This window comes from Rhineura floridana, chromosome 14 (genome assembly GCF_030035675.1).
Source record: "Rhineura floridana isolate rRhiFlo1 chromosome 14, rRhiFlo1.hap2, whole genome shotgun sequence".
NCBI classification, from domain to species: domain Eukaryota; kingdom Metazoa; phylum Chordata; class Lepidosauria; order Squamata; family Rhineuridae; genus Rhineura; species Rhineura floridana.
Window position 1 is genome coordinate 27,109,787 of NC_084493.1, and position 15,816 is coordinate 27,125,602.

At 42.5% G+C, this 15,816-nt stretch overlaps 1 protein-coding gene across 16 annotated transcripts in view; it reads left to right on the plus strand.

The window, feature by feature from the left end:
• The window catches only part of TMEM266 (transmembrane protein 266), a 169,857-nt gene that overhangs the window by 99,164 nt on the left and 54,877 nt on the right, over nt 1–15,816 (plus strand). For 12 of the 16 annotated variants that reach the window (XM_061596033.1, XM_061596029.1, XM_061596028.1 and 9 more), the window contains 2 exons: nt 836–990; nt 14,799–14,872. In XM_061596033.1, coding sequence (XP_061452017.1) covers nt 836–990; nt 14,799–14,872 — 229 coding nt within the window. Of the gene's footprint in view, nt 1–835; nt 991–14,798; nt 14,873–15,816 lie in introns of those variants that run through there. The other 4 variants (XM_061596043.1, XM_061596042.1, XM_061596040.1 and 1 more) reach the window with 2 other exon arrangements.

Genomic DNA, 15,816 nt, shown 5'->3' on the forward strand with positions numbered 1-15,816 from the left:
TAAAACAATCCATCTCTAAATTATCAGTATTAAGAACATTAGTTTTATTGATTCTTTTATTTATCAGTATTTCCTTTATAACTATTAATATTAACATCAATATTTTTTGAAAGGGGAAAAAGAAATGGATCAGTAAAAGCAGCAGCTTGCAGACAAAGAATGAACTTGAATTGATACTGATCTGTTAGGTTGACGGGATGCTTTCGAATCAGCACCGGCCAATGTATTCCATCCCCACAACATACATACATACTGTACCCTTGTTTATGAAGTGGTGAGGGTAGTTATCTTTTTCTCCCTTGAAAAATGCATAGAGCTGAAGGAGGAAGTTGGGAGAGTGGCTCCCTTTTCCCCTTCCCCTTCCAGCTCTATGTGCTTTTCAAGGCTCAGACTAATTCTGCCAGATCTGACTTATACCCAGCTTCCTTGGAAAAGTGAGTGTATGCATGCTTGCTTTCTTTGATCTGGGGGGCTGATCTGGAGGAGTGGGGGGAATGGGTGGTGCCTGCAGCAGTTGCTAAATGTGCCCATAGGCATAAAAAGATTGGTGACCCCTGCTTTAAGGTGCTAAAAGGAGCTAGTACTTGTACTATGAAACATATACAGAGATGCATACTTATACTTTATATTCTGTCTGTTAACTGAACAGAAAATTTGAATAGGTAAGCAACATGAAGAGTACTCTTTTAAGAATGGAAACCAAAGGTGTTGATACTCCTTCTCATGCCAACGGCCATAGAGTCTCTGTCCTGTTACTCTTTACCTATCTACCTTTTTTCCCTGTCTCTTTTTCTCTTCCTCTTTCCACCTCCTTCCCCTGTTTTTATTTCTTCAGATCTAACTGGCTTAAACCGTGCTGCGGGAGGCGAGCGGCTGTGTGGCAGGTATTTTTGCTCAGTGCGAGCCTCAACAGTTTCCTGGTAGCCTGTGTAGTATTGGTGGTGATTCTTCTGACTCTGGAACTCCTAATAGATATAAAGCTTCTCCAGTGTGAGTAGCAGGCTTTTCTTTTTCCTAAAACTCTTGATCAAATACATAGTTAATGTACTGTGTGTTGGAGATAGGTGCGTGGCTCAGCTTGGAAATGGACGAGCTGTAAAAGGGTATAAAATATGGTGAACCTCTGGTGTATTGACACTCCTTTTGGGCTAGTTCCAACATAATGTTAACCCACTATCTTTCCCCCATGTTCCCTATTCAGGTATGCATTTGAAAAAATTTTACAGGCATCACACACGTGAAGTGCTTACTAGATTCCTTTTACATAACACAATCTACATATTCAGAATGCTGGCACATGAGTTAGTCCTACAGAGTAATTAAAGCCTGGAAACAAAACCATTGATGCTGCTCTTTGGGCATGGGCATTGCTTCCTATATCCATTCCACAAGGACACCGTCAGTGGTTTTGCTCTGTTTGAACAAAGATGTTCAGGAAATAGGTTTGGATGGCTGTACATGTGGCAAACCTGTTACAGTGGGGATAGGTAGACCAAAAGGCTTTGATCCAATGGAGGAAGGGAACCTTTGGATCCAGTGTCACATATATAGATATCTGCACAAGCCTGAGATAGATAGATAGATAGATAGATAGATAGATAGATAGATAGATAGATAGATAGATTTCAGTGAGCTAAGGTACATGCTACACAACAATAAGCTTGCGTTTTCCATGGATCGTACACTCAACGGGAGCGGCAGCCAATCCTTTCTCTCAGATGCATGTACCTTTTTTATGATGCATATGTTTGTTAATGCTTGCTTGTCACATTTCCTCTTTATAACAGTACAGTTAAACTGAGTTTTAAAATTACTTCTAGGTAATTTGTGAAGCATCCCTAAGTACAGCATTAAATTTGGAGGTCAATGGGATATTTACAACCCTGGTTACAGCTGCCCCTTTCTACAGTCTTCATTATGACCTGTAAAACAAAATCTTGGGTTTTTATTAGTTTATTGGAAGGCTTTTAAAGTCCGTCGTATTCTTTTTTTATACCCATCTTATCATCCTTAGACTGACAGCACCCTCTCTGAGACTTATTCCAGATCTTACTAGGCTGTTGATCCTCTGTCCTGGGTCTGTGTACACAGCTTAGAGCATCCGATAGTAGTACCTTGTATTGATATTAAAGTCCCCTCCTTCCACGCTTTAAGGGCTGCTAATTCCTGGCCTTCCCAGAATCATGAAATTGGCTTTACAAGTAGTAGTAGCTTAGACTTACTAGTTGCTTACTACCTAAAAGGTCTCCAAACAACTTACATTTAAAAACACATGATACTGTTAAAAATGAACATAAAACATTAACATTATCATACAAATTTATTTACATTTATTTATTTATTTATGAGATTTGTTAGATGCCCATCTGGCAGAGGTTAATCTGCCACTCTGGGCGACTTACAACCAAACACAGGTACATTTCATATAAACATAATCAAAATCCTAAAATTTAGAAATTAAAAATGAAAAGCTTAAACATTTAAACCCCCCAAGAACTGCAATCTGCCAGCCTAATCCCTTCCCACACCTGGGTAAAGAGCCAGGTCTTCAAGGTCAGTTGGCAACAAATTCCAAAGTGTTGGAGCCACAATAGAAAAGGCTCTAAACCTTGTCCTCACCAACCTCACCTCTTTTACTGGAGATATAAGAAGTGAGCCATTCAAGGACAATCTTGTAAGCCAGCGCCCCTGGTGCGAATGAAGGCGACTCTTTAAATAGAGTGGGCCAGCCTCATGAAGAGCCTTATAAATTAAAGCCAGGATCTTAAATTTTGCCCCTCTCAACCACAGGTAGCCAGTGCAATTCCTTAAGGACTGGGGTGATACGGTCATGGAGCCGACTGCCCTTAATCAGGCGAGCCACCGCATTCTGCATTAGTTGCAGGTTATGAACCATAGTCCAGGGAAGACCAACATATAAGGCATTACAATAATCCAGCCGGGATAAGACCAGAGCATGTACTACTTTGGGAAGCAAGTGGCTCGGGAGGTAAGGGCGTATCCTTCGGACGAGATGTAGTTGATAAAGCGTCGCCCAACTGACGGCCGCTACCTGCGCCTCCATAGATAGCTGGGAGTCAAGAATGACCCCCAAACTCTGGACTTGATCTCTTAAGGGCAGTAATACCCCATTGAGCATCAAATAAGTAACCCCCAATTTCTCTCTATCACCCACCAACAGAACCTCAGTTTTATCAGGATTCAGTCTGAGCTTACTCCTGCTCATCCAATCCCACACCGACTCCAGACACTTAGACAGCATTTCTATTGCTGCTGGTGGGGAAGATTTAAATGAGAGGAAGATCTGGGTATCATCTGCGTATTGGTGGAATTGCAGCCCGAATCTCCTAATGACATCTCCCAGTGGCCTGATATAAACATTGAATAACATCGGGGAGAGGATAGAGCCCTGTGGCACCCCACACATGAGAGGCCAGGGCTCCAAAACCTCATCCCTCAGTACCACTCTCTGGTATCTCCTAGAGAGGAAGGAGCAGAACCACCGTAGCATGGTGCCTCCAACCCCTAACCTCTCTAGGCGATCCAGCAAGATACCGTGGTCGACAGTGTCAAAGGCCGCCGAGAGATCCAGTCAAACAAGGAGGGTATATATCTACAATTTATATATGCGCACAGACATACAAAAACAACCTCCCCGTAACAGCCACAGGAAGGTTTGGCAGCTTACTAACAGCAGAACAAAATCAGCTGAGGCCATCAAAAGCTTGGGGGAAAAAGTTTTACCTGGTGCCAAAAAGATAGCAGCAAAGGCACTATGCATACCTCACAGGGGGGAGCATTATAGATGGGGAGCCACAACTGAAAAGGCCCCCTCCCTCATGTCATCAGCTTCTAAGCCTCCCTCAGAAGAAGGACCAGGAGAAGGGCCTCAGTTGAATATCTGGGTAGGTTCATATCCGAACAGACATTCCAGAACATATTGGGCCCCTGAGCTGTAAAAAGCTTTATAGGTCAAAACCAGTACAATTTGTCTGGAAAGCATACAGGCAGCCAGCGGAGCTGGAATAGATTCGGTATCATGTGATCTGTTCACCTAGAACCTCTCAACAACCAGACCGCCACGCTTCTACCAGTAGATGCTATTTCTTCCAGGTTAGCCTACTCTGACTGGCAGTAGCTTTCCAGGGTCTCAGTCAGAGGTTATCTTTGTCACCTTCTACCTGATCCTTCTAAGTGAAGATGCTGGGGATTGAACCTGGGATCTTCTGTATGCAAATCATACACCCTACTAAGGTATCTCCTGAATGTACAAAAATATAACTTCAATAGGCAGCACTTATTTGTGCAGGCAGGTTCTATAGCTGTACATTAAAGGCACAGAAGCATCCTTTCCAGTTGCTAACACTCACAAAAACATTGGAATGATTACATACAGCTCATTCCCATTTATTTATCCAAACGCATTGAGTTTTCTCCAGGCCATTTGGATAAGTGAGGTTGCACTTAACAGTGTTTTAAGAGATCTCGTAATATGTGTGTGTATATAACAAAAAGCTATTAAAGTGAAGATGTTCTAACTAAAGGAAAAATATTGATGACTTTAAGTGGATTTTGGGTTTCCTGCCAACATTAGGAATAGTTCAGGCTCCTGTACTGGAGTTTGCTTATTCTGCCTTCATGTATCCAACAAGAAAGATTTTATTGGCAATTAATGGAATTGTATGTTCACACGTGATTTATATAGGAGTGCTTAGAACTATAATAGAGAACATTAGAAGCTTAACTTATACCAGGTTAGGCTATTTAGGGCCAAGGGCCAGTCATGTTGTCTGACTGGCCCCAGCTGTTCAGGATCTTAGACAGAGGTCTTTTCAACACCTGCTACCAGGTTATCCTTTCCCCAGGGATGACAGGGATTGAACCTGCGACCTCTTGCGTGTATTGTTGTGGTCTATTCCAAAATAGCATTTTCTTTCAGGATACAAATAGCATTTTCTCTAGTGGTTGATTTAAGCACCTTGTGAGAGAAGAGAATCTGTAATGAAAACAAAATGGCAACAGTATTTTAGTGCTTGCGCTTTCTAGCTTTTAAAATTATTATTTATAGAAAGAAATTGGTGGTGGTACAGGACATTATCATTATCACTATTTCATTTATTAATCGCGTTCCACACACTTCATCATAAATTGTCAGATCTGGTCAGATTGCCCATGCAAAAGTTGCATCCCCACTCGGAACAGCGATTAATTTTCAGCTCCTGGGTTGGTCATCCTACACCCCCTTCCCTGGACTAGTGGTTTTTCCTGTGCCAGTTGAGACACCCCCAGGGGCCAGAGGAAGAAGGAGTTGGCCAGCCTTGAGAAATCGTTGTGCTGGATCCCTTGCCTAAAAAGTTGTTTGCAGCCAGAGTAACTGGCTAGAGGATGGCCTGTTATTGTTAGTATTCCCTCACTGCTTCCCTTCCCACAGCTGTTTACATTGTTTGCAAGCCGCCTTTTTAAGCAGAGGATCTGGCCCAACAGCTTTAGCCAGCTAGTAGCAAGAAATAATGCAAAAATACCAGCAAACAGAGAACAGCATCATAGTTATTAGAAGGTTCAGTTGTTTGAGTTTTTTCCAGTTTGGGGGGTGACTTGCAGGGCAAGGCTTTACAGTATTTATCTGCAGCCCCGAATCGGCACATAAGACCTTCCAGTGTTCTTACACCAACAAAACAACTTCTAGTGAAAGGCAAATGACAGAAGTAACTTTTCCACTGACTAATAATTTTAACTAGGTATTTTTGTATGGGACTAAACCAAAATAATCTGGTTTAGATTTCATTGGAACTTTTCCATGAGCATTTGTTTAGTTGCTTTATATCTTTGATCCATTTTATTTGACTCTGACAGCAGAACACTCATTCTGCCCAAGTTCCTATAAGCAATCTTGCACTGTTGGGTCTTTTACCAAACTGTGTGCTCTTGTGGGGAGAATCATAGAATAACAGAATTGGAAGGAACCCCTGTAAGACCATTGAATCCAACCCCTGCTCAGTGCAGAAATCCAAATTAAAGCATACCTGACAAGTTGCTGTCCAGCTGCTCCTTGAAGGCCTCAACTGTTGGAGAGCACACCACCTCCCTAGCTAATTGGTTCCATTGTTGTACTGCTCTGTTAAGTTTTTTCTGATATTCAGCCAAAATCTGGCTTCTTGTAACTTGAGCCCATTATTCCGTGTCCTGCACTCTGGGACGATCGAGAAGAGATCCTGGCTCCCCTCTGTGTGACAACCTTTCAAGTACTTGAAGAGAAGCTGCAATTGGTCCCAACTTCCTTTTGCATGCATTTTTAAACATCGCATACACAGTGCTTAAATACACTTTTAGCAGTAGATATTTATATGGCAAAGACACGGGCCCTGATCCTGCTGTAGTTGCAGGCAATTAACTAGTCACATATAACAGTTGTTGACCCTGGCATGCATCCCCAACAGCATCAAAAGACGTAGCAGCCACCGATACAGCTTGATGAAGCCTTGCATCTAGAAGCACATTGGTAGCACAAGTGAGGTAGTTTATGCACCTGGATTTTACTCCCTGGATTGGAGCAATAATGTCTGAATTGTACAATCTTTGAAAATGTGCAACTTTACTTGAGTCTTTGGCAGTTGATACAGTATCTAGTCCTCTTCAGATTGAAGCTAGAAAAGTAGGTGTTTGCTGTTTAAAACACGTGTCATTTATACTAAAGAGAATAATAAAGAACACACTACCAAAAAATGGTTGCATTTTTGCAATGAACTGGCAATCCTTAGTGTGCAATCCTTAAAAAGAGAAAAATGTAGTAGTTGTACATTGAGTTCAGTGAGACTTTATCCAAGATAAGTGTGCCTGGGATTGCAGCCTTGCATATCTAGTATTATTATTATTATTATCTTTATTTATACCCCACAATTTTTCCAAAACTGGAACTCATGGTGGCTTCCAGATAAAAAATACATATAATTAAAAACATACAAAGTCTACATTAAAATAAGATTAAACTATTTCCAATATTTCCAATCTAGTATTTATTGTTGTTATGTGCTGTCAAGTCGATTACGGCTTATGGCGACCCTATGAATCAGCAACCTCCAGTAGTATCTGTCATGAACCACCCTGTTCAGATCTTGTAAGTTCAATCTAGTATATATGAAGACTGCAGGAAAATCACAGGATCAGGACAGGAGTAATTTATTTTGCTACCTTTGAGGCTTGAAAGTAATTTGGATTGATCTGAAGTTATAATTCATGTACCAAAAAATGCATTTTTAAAGCATAAGCTGGGAAATCAAAAACAGTTGAAGTGTGCACCCAAAATTCTGTGATGTGTCGAAATTACATGTCTAAATAGGTTATGCATAAATGTTCTAATTGTAGCTCAGTGTTAATATTTACAAATTAGTTCTGGGCAAACAAACCTGCAATGATGAATAGGAGTTAAACAAATTTTGGCTCATCTCACCAGGACCACCCTCTCCCAAAGGGGAGGGTCTTGTTCCTGACCTCACACTACATTTGTGGGAAATCTCCAGTCCACCATCTAGCTACGGGGTGTGTGGGAGAAACAAGCCTACACACAGACCCCAACAGCTCAAAGCTGGACGGAGTAGAACCTTGCTCTGCCTTTGTGCCCAATGGCTGTTCCATTCTTGGGAGACATGATGGACACAGAGACAAGCCCACACACGTCTGCCTCCTCCCAAACAGCTCTCGGGAGGCAGAAGTACGCTGGCTTGCTTTGCCTCTGCACTCAAAAGGTATTCCAAACTTGAGTGCTTGGAGCTGGTGATAAAGGTAAAGGTGTCCCCGCACTTACAGTGCGAGTCGTTTCCGACTCTTAGTCTTGCGACATTTACTAAGCAGACCATATATATGGGGTGGGATTGCCAGTTCCTTCCCCGGCCTTTCTTTACCCCTCAGCGTATGCCGGATACTCATTTTACCAACCACGGATGGATGGAAGGCTGAGTGGACCTCGACTCCTTTTATCAGAGATTTGACTTCCTCCCATTGGAATCGAACTCCGGCCGTGAGCAGAACTTCGGCTGCGTTACCGCCGCTTACCACTCTGTGCCACGGAGGATGGTGGTGGTGATAGGAGGTGGAAATTTGTTATGGTCCTGCACTTACACCTGGCAAGCACAGAGCCCAAATCAAATCCAAGGCTTCAGCTCAACTTTGGAGCTGGGGATAGGGGCGTGGTTAATTACCTTTTCTCTGTAGCTTCCATTTTTGGAGGAAACCTTGGGTTCATGTTGCTCAACAGAGCTTGGCTCCCATCACCACCACCATCATAGCAAGGGTCTGAGTGAGATTATCAAATCCTGTTGATGAGCAATGTAATGTGTGAAATAATATTAAAGTAATTTGTAAGTATATAATCAGCTTGACAATAAATATAATGCTTCTGAAAATTGACGTTTTACATAAAGTTGTGTGAAGACCTGAAGCAGTCCTTATTAATGAGACTTACAGAAAGTGTTTTCGGCTGTTCTCATATGTGTCTACCCCAGACTCTGCAATCATCACTGGAGGCCATTCTTTGGATGCCCTCACCAGATGAGGTACGGTGACTGCAAGCAGAAGGCCTTTTCAGTAGAGGCTTCCCAGCTGTTGTGAATTGCCTTCCCTAGGGAGCCTCACCTAGTACCTACTTTAATTCCTTTTGATGCCACATAAAGACCTTTTCCCAGGCTTTAAATCAGTTTTAGCTCCTTTGTTTTGTTCTCTGTTCTATAATTAATTTTGAGTTTGTTTGAATGCTACATCACTTTTTATTGTATTAGTCTTTTTATATTTGAACTTGTTTATTTTTATTCTGTAAGCCTCACAGAGAACTTTTGCTATAGGGTAGCTGTTCCCCACGCTTGGTTCAGGAAATCCCCACCCAGCAGGATGCTTGCCTCAGGCTGGGTCAGATATGTTCTCTGCACCACAGACTTCAGCCCTTCCGCCTTTTCTCCCACCCAAAAGGTGACCACTGGTGTGCCCTGTTAGCACAATAGAATGTAGGTACAGGAACTGAATAGGACCCTGATATGGTAGCACACGTGACCAGGCAGACAAGCAGGAATTTGAATGAACAAACTCACTTTGTAAAATACAAGGTGTTAAATAGTACATGGATATGCAGTCCCTATCTTTCCTACCTGTCCTACCCCTCTAATATGTAATCCACCCTTTCCCACCCAGCTCACTCCCACAACATGACCTCCCTCCTTCCACTCCAAATCCTAACAAAAACTCCCTAATTGTCAAAACCAACTGTCTTTTGTTCAGACCTCCCTTAGAACTCTCACTCACACATCCCCTGCCACCTGGCAGTCTTACATCACTCATACTTCCAGGCATTCCATTAACTCCTTCGAACCCATAACACATTTAATTACAGTTCCCAACAAGTGGTTTTGTTACAGTAGCCTATAAATAGGAAAAAATAGAATGAATGAATGAATAAATGCAACTTACCTTTTAATTGTATGCTCATCACCATTCACTGTCAATAATGGAATGGAGGCGGGGCAGGGGAGGGAATACCAGATCTTGCAACATTGTAATAGATTATATTTATTTATTTATTTATTATTTATTTTATTAGATTTTTATACCGCCTGACTAGCATTAGCTCTCTGGGCGGTGTACAACAAAATATAAAAATACAAAAACATCTCAAAATCTCATAATAAAATACAGCATAAACATATGTAAAAACAAGAAATCAGAAACAATTACAACAAAATTTAAAACTAAAACAAGTTACATATTAAAACGCCATAGCAAAGAGGAAGGTCTTAACCTGGCGCTGAAAGGACAACAATGTCGGCGTCATACGCACCTCTTTGGGGAGACTGTTCCACAATTTGGGGGCCACCACTGAGAAGGCCCTAGATCTTGTCACCACCCTCCGAGCCTCCCTATGAGACGGAACTTGGAGGAGGGCCTTCGATGTAGAGCGTAGTGTACGGGCAGGTTCATATCGGGAGAGGCGTTCCGACAAGTATTGTGGTCCCGCGCCGTATAGGGCTTTATAGGTTAGAACCAACACTTTGAATCTAGCCCGGAAGCATATTGGCAGCCAGTGCAAGCGAGCCAGAACAGGTGTTATGTGTTCCGACCACCTGGTCCCTGTTATTAATCTGGCTGCCGCATTTTGGACAAGCTGTAGCTTCCAAACTGTCTTCAAAGGCAGCCCTACATAGAGCGCATTGCAGTAATCCAGTCGCGAGGTTACCAGAGCATGTACGACTGATGTTAGGTCCTCCCTGCTCAGATAGGGACGTAGCTGGGCCACCAGCCGAAGCTGGTAGAAAGCATTCCGTGCCACCGATGCCACTTGGGCCTCAAGTGACAGGGAAGACTCCCAGACTACGAACCCGGTCCTTTAGGGGGAGTGTAACCCCATCCAGGACAGGGTGTATATCCACCATCCGATCAGGGAAGCCGTTCACCAGCAGCATCTCAGTCTTGTCTGGATTGAGCTTCAGTTTGTTAGCTCTCATCCAGTCCATTATCGCAGCCAGGCAACGGTTCAGCACATTGACAGCCTCACCTGAAGAGGATGGAAAGGAGAAATAGAGCTGCGTGTCATCAGCGTACTGGTGGCAACGCACTCCATAGCTCCTGATGACCGCACTCAATGGCTTCATATAGATGTTGAAAAGCATGGGAGACAGAACCGAACCCTGCAGGACTCCACATTGCAGAGCCCACGGTGTCGAGCAATGTTCCCCAAGCACAACCCTCTGGAGACGACCCGCTAAGTAGGAGCGGAACCACTGCCAAACAGTACCCCCAACTCCCAGCTCCACAAGCCTCTCCAGAAGGATACCATGGTCGATGGTATCAAAAGCCGCCAAGAGATCAAGGAGGATCAACAGAGTTACACTCCCTCCGTCCCTCTCCCGACATAGGTCATCATACAGGGCGACCATGGCTGTCTCAGTGCCGAAACCGGGCCTAAACCCCGATTGAAACAGATCTAGATAATCAGTTTCATCCAATAGTGCCTGGAGCTGGCCAGCAACCACTCGTTCCAAGATCTTGTATAAGTTGTGTATATCTTTACATGAACACTAGAGGGCAGCCAGATGTTTGCACATTCCTATATTTCTTCCAACAATAAGGGTTAGATTGCTACCTAGTTAATATCGGTTTTCGGTTTCTCTCTGTTGCATCCATCAGGATGTTGCTGAAATGGTGAAATGCAGCTGAGTTTTCTCTCTCTCTTTCTCTTAGCATTTCACAATACAGAGACAGGGCTATACATGTGTCAGTACAATAGGTCTTTGAGTTCTGATATTTTAAAAAATCAAAGTGAATTATGTTGTTGCATGCCATATTCACTTGAATGGTTTAATATACAGCTTACCATTTCCCCATGCCTGCACACAATATTGATAGCTTGGACCTTTTTTCATCACTGAGAAGAAAACAAAGCTCATGTTACTCCTTTTAACACACTATATCATAAACTTCTTGTGTACACTAAAGAGGGGGAATTGGTCTACCTAACCGCTTCTGTGAGAGAGACACATTAAAGCAAGCGTCAAATGTATTTTCTAAGGTCTGCTGGATGCTGGCAGACTGCTACCTTTAAATGTTCCTTTAACACATCACAAAAATAAGGCCAGGCCAACATCTGGCCTCTTGTTGGGACATATAGCACCATGAACATGGTAAGTGATAAGTTCTGCGTATTTCAGAAAAATCCAGCATGGATGGTTACCCACCCGTCATTTAGTAGTATGCCTTTTCCACAGTGTATACTAGGATAAAGGAAGGCTTTAATGCAGGATAAATTGTTAGCCAGTCTTATGACTTGTGTGTATAGTGGCCTGGTTCACACATCACGGTAAGCCAAACTATGGTTTATCAGAACCGTGTAAACATGCTCTCAGAGAGTAGCTCATGCCTGCTTTGTTCCTCCTCTGGTCCTTTTAGCTCTCCATGTTGTGGAAGCTAAGCCAAGACAACCCAGAACCGTAGTTAAGCTCTCTGTTCCTTGACCATGACCTGAAGCCAAGAACATCTCTTGGCTACAAATCGTGGCTAAAGAGGAGAGAGATTAACCAGATCCTGGGTTTGGATGACACACTAAGCCAAAGTTTAGCTGCTGCACTCTGCTCAGCTACAAGGACCATGAGGAAGCAAAGCAACCACAGTCTCTTCCCTGCAAGCCAGCACTTTCAAAATAAACCATGGTTTGGCTTAGCATTATGTGCAAGTGTGGTAATTAAGTAACTTTTGTGCTCTGTAGACTTCTGTGTAATACCTTTGGCACCTTTTTGGATTCCAAAATTTGGACTTGTTTACTGAAAGAAGCCAACTTCAAACCATGGTTTAGAAACCTGGGTTTTTTCAATAAACCATGATTAAAATTAACTATGATATAACACTAAGCTGCACTTGTCTGAAAATAGAAGTGAAATGTTCTGATCTTCTGCCAGTAGGGGAGAACACAAATCTGGGCTTACACAAGCTCACTCACACAACACTAACTCATAATTTAGCATTGTATTCAAATGAGTTCACTGTGTTAAACGTCCCTAATATCTGTTTCAGAAACAAGTCCTTAGGTCTTGAAGCCAATGGCTCAATTTGGACATAATATGAAATCGTGGGTGAAGCTGAATTTGATGTGACATCTGAATAGACAATCCATAGCATGGTGTCTGCTGGTAAACTAGAATGGGTCACTGTGGTTTAAAGTGTATTTACAGACCATGATTTGTGCTTACAGTGGTTTGGTGAATTGAAAAAAAAATTATACATTTATGATAGTTGTTCCATATTTAGAGACCCATATACAAACAAAGTGCTAGCAACTGACATGCCTGGGCCGCTGCTAGGATCCCAGCACTCCAGGAGATACCAGTGTTAATGCCTGTCCTAGGCCTATTGTGTCAATCAGCATGTGTTTAGGAGTTATCATTTTAAATTTCCCACAGTGGCCAAGAACAGCTGATGTAGCATTGCTCCTAGTGTCAGTCTCTCTCTCTCGGTATGTGTGTGTGTGTAATACATAAAGGTGGCTTATAGCTATATATCTATATATGAAATGAAAATTGAAGCAGACAACCAACTTTAAACCATGTTTTGCCTATACTTACATCAAGCTCAAACCATGGCCTGAATGATGATTAACCAAATCAATTTTTATTATGCGGTCATAGACCCACAATACAAATGATTAAGCAGTCAGTTAAACAACCAAGATTAAAACAGAATACAGTATTAATAATAATTTAGCAAGAGGCCAGGGTAGTACAGATTGGCCTTTTCCTTAAAGTCTGGGCTACATAGAGGAACTTTGCAACTAATTCAGTAGTGTCTTTATCCTTGTCAGACAGAAGATATTGCACTAGCCACTCAATAGATCTACCGGGAAAGGCTTTGGTGATTGGAAAAATAAGTCTAGATCGAGCATCCCTGTATAGTTCACAGGAAAGTAGGACGTGTCCAATTGTTTCAACCTCCCCCAATTTACAGAAGCAAAGACGCCTTTCCAGGGGGGTTCCTTGAAAACGGCCCTCTAATACCGCAGAGGGAAGACAATTAAATCTGGCTCTGGTAAACAGGGATTGGTAGCACGAAAAAGTCAAAGTTTCAAAATAACCTGCATATTTTGGAAACAAAAAGCTCAAGCCAAAATGGATGGGTGGGCAAGATGTATGTGCTCCGGCCATTGAGAATTGAAGGTCTATGTCCTTAATATGTTGACCAACAATATGATTCGTTACCTCAAGGTCCCAGGTTGACAATAGCTCCTGTAAAAGGCCAAGACACTTTATCTTTTCATTAAAGAATCCCTCCATAACAAGTTTAAGTACCCTAAGGAAGGTCCACCATAGGCCACTTTGGCCCAAAATCTAAAGGCCTGGAGCCAGGCTGAACACTCGATTGATGTAAAGCCCACTTCAAGGCAAAGTCCTGCCACAGAGGCGCAGCGTGGCAAACCCAATATAGCTCGCAAAAAGCACGAAAGCACCACCTCAACTTTGGTGCTAAAGCTCGTAACCCAGATAGGAATTCCATATATAAGTTGGGGGAGAATTTTTACTTTGAAGATTTGGAGAGCAGCCGGGATATACTGGCCACCTCTAGTATAAATTTCGGGTGGTGGCCTTGGAGGTATTATAGGCAGATAAAACTGTGGCCCGGACATGAGCGAACCAAGAGAGTGAAGAGCAGAAAATAATCCCAAGGTATCTGAATTGCCTCACCGGCTCAATCTTTTGCCCATTTATAGTCCATGATGGTTTTGAGAACCTACATGTAAAAACCATGACTTTTGATTTTATAAAATTGATGTTGAGAAAGTTTTTGTCACAGTAGGCCATAAAATCACGTAAGAGGCTAAGGCCAACCTTCGAAAAGGATAATAACACCGCATCATCCGCATAAAGCAGAAGGGGGCATCTCGTTTCGGCCAATTTAGGAGAATGGAAATTATCAGCAAGGCAATAACTGCTCAGATCATTGAGGAAGAGGTTAAAGAGGGTAGGGGCCAGAACACAGCCTTGGCGCACCCCGAAATGATGATTAACATATACCATGGTGGGTGTGATGTCTCAACTGAGCCTGCATCTTTAACATTGCACACTTGCTGTGAATATTTTGCAGTGTTTCTGCAGTGGATAGGAAGTTCACGTCTTCCATCATTTCTCCCCTGCCCCCCAGATTTGGCCTGCTATCTCTGGGTTGCTCAGACATGTCAAGGCAAGCCTGAGTATGTTCAGTATGTGCATATATAATGTGCAACTTGCTTGCTGAGAAACTAAACTTATGTTTCATTATATTGTATTTAATTGCAGTTTCAAGTGCATCACAGTTTGCTGGAGTTATTCACTGGATCAGTCTAGTTATCCTCTCTGTGTTCTTTTCAGAGGTAAGTGACATATGAAAGTAAGTGAATTGTGTGAGCATGCAACATCAATCTTGCAACAGTTGCACTGGCTCCTAGTTCCTTCTTTCACCCAGTTTGTTTTTCTCACAAATGCTGATTGTTACCTTTTCAAATGCCCTATGTCACTGTTCTTCAACCTTGGGTCCCCAGATGTTATCAGACTACAACTCCCATCAACCCCAGCCAGCTTAGCCAATGGCTAAAGATGATGGGAGATGTAGTCGAACAGCATCTGGGGACCCAATGTTGAAGAGCAGTGCCCTACATCATCTGGGTTCAGAGTACCTGAAGAACCACCATCTCCCAGAAAAACATACCTGCTTGTTGATAACTGAATTGAAGGCCCTACTTTGGATTCCTTTATCAGAGATCTAGCAGATTTCTCAAAGCATGGTCTTCTCATATTGGCACCTAGGTTTTGAAAATTCCTCAAGGGGAAGCATGATCTGGCCCCTTGTTGCTAACCTTCTTGCAGCAACTAAAAGCCATCTTATTTCCAGAGGGCATTTTGGACCCTCTGAGCTGCTGTTAGGGGCTGCTGTAGGGGCTGTTGATATAGGTAGAATGTTGTTATACTGCTGTTTGTGGGTTTTTACCTTTTTTATTATGTGATGCTTTTTAACATATTTGCTATTTGATGGTGAGCCACCTCAGGATGGCAGCGTACCAATATAAATAAATATCAACTTCTTGTCGTGGTTATTTCTAGTTCTGTTTCCCTCTACATTGGAGAAATGAGAAGATTGTAGCCACAGCAATTAGTAGACCATGCCCCAGAGTGAAGACCACATAATGTGGTCACATTTGAATTCCTCTGGTCAATTCAAAAGGGATATCATACATCTGGAAAAAAGTTTTGAGAAGAGCAATATGTTCAAGGAGCTGGAGAAAGTTCCCTCGGAAGGAAGGCTAAAGTGTTTGGGCTT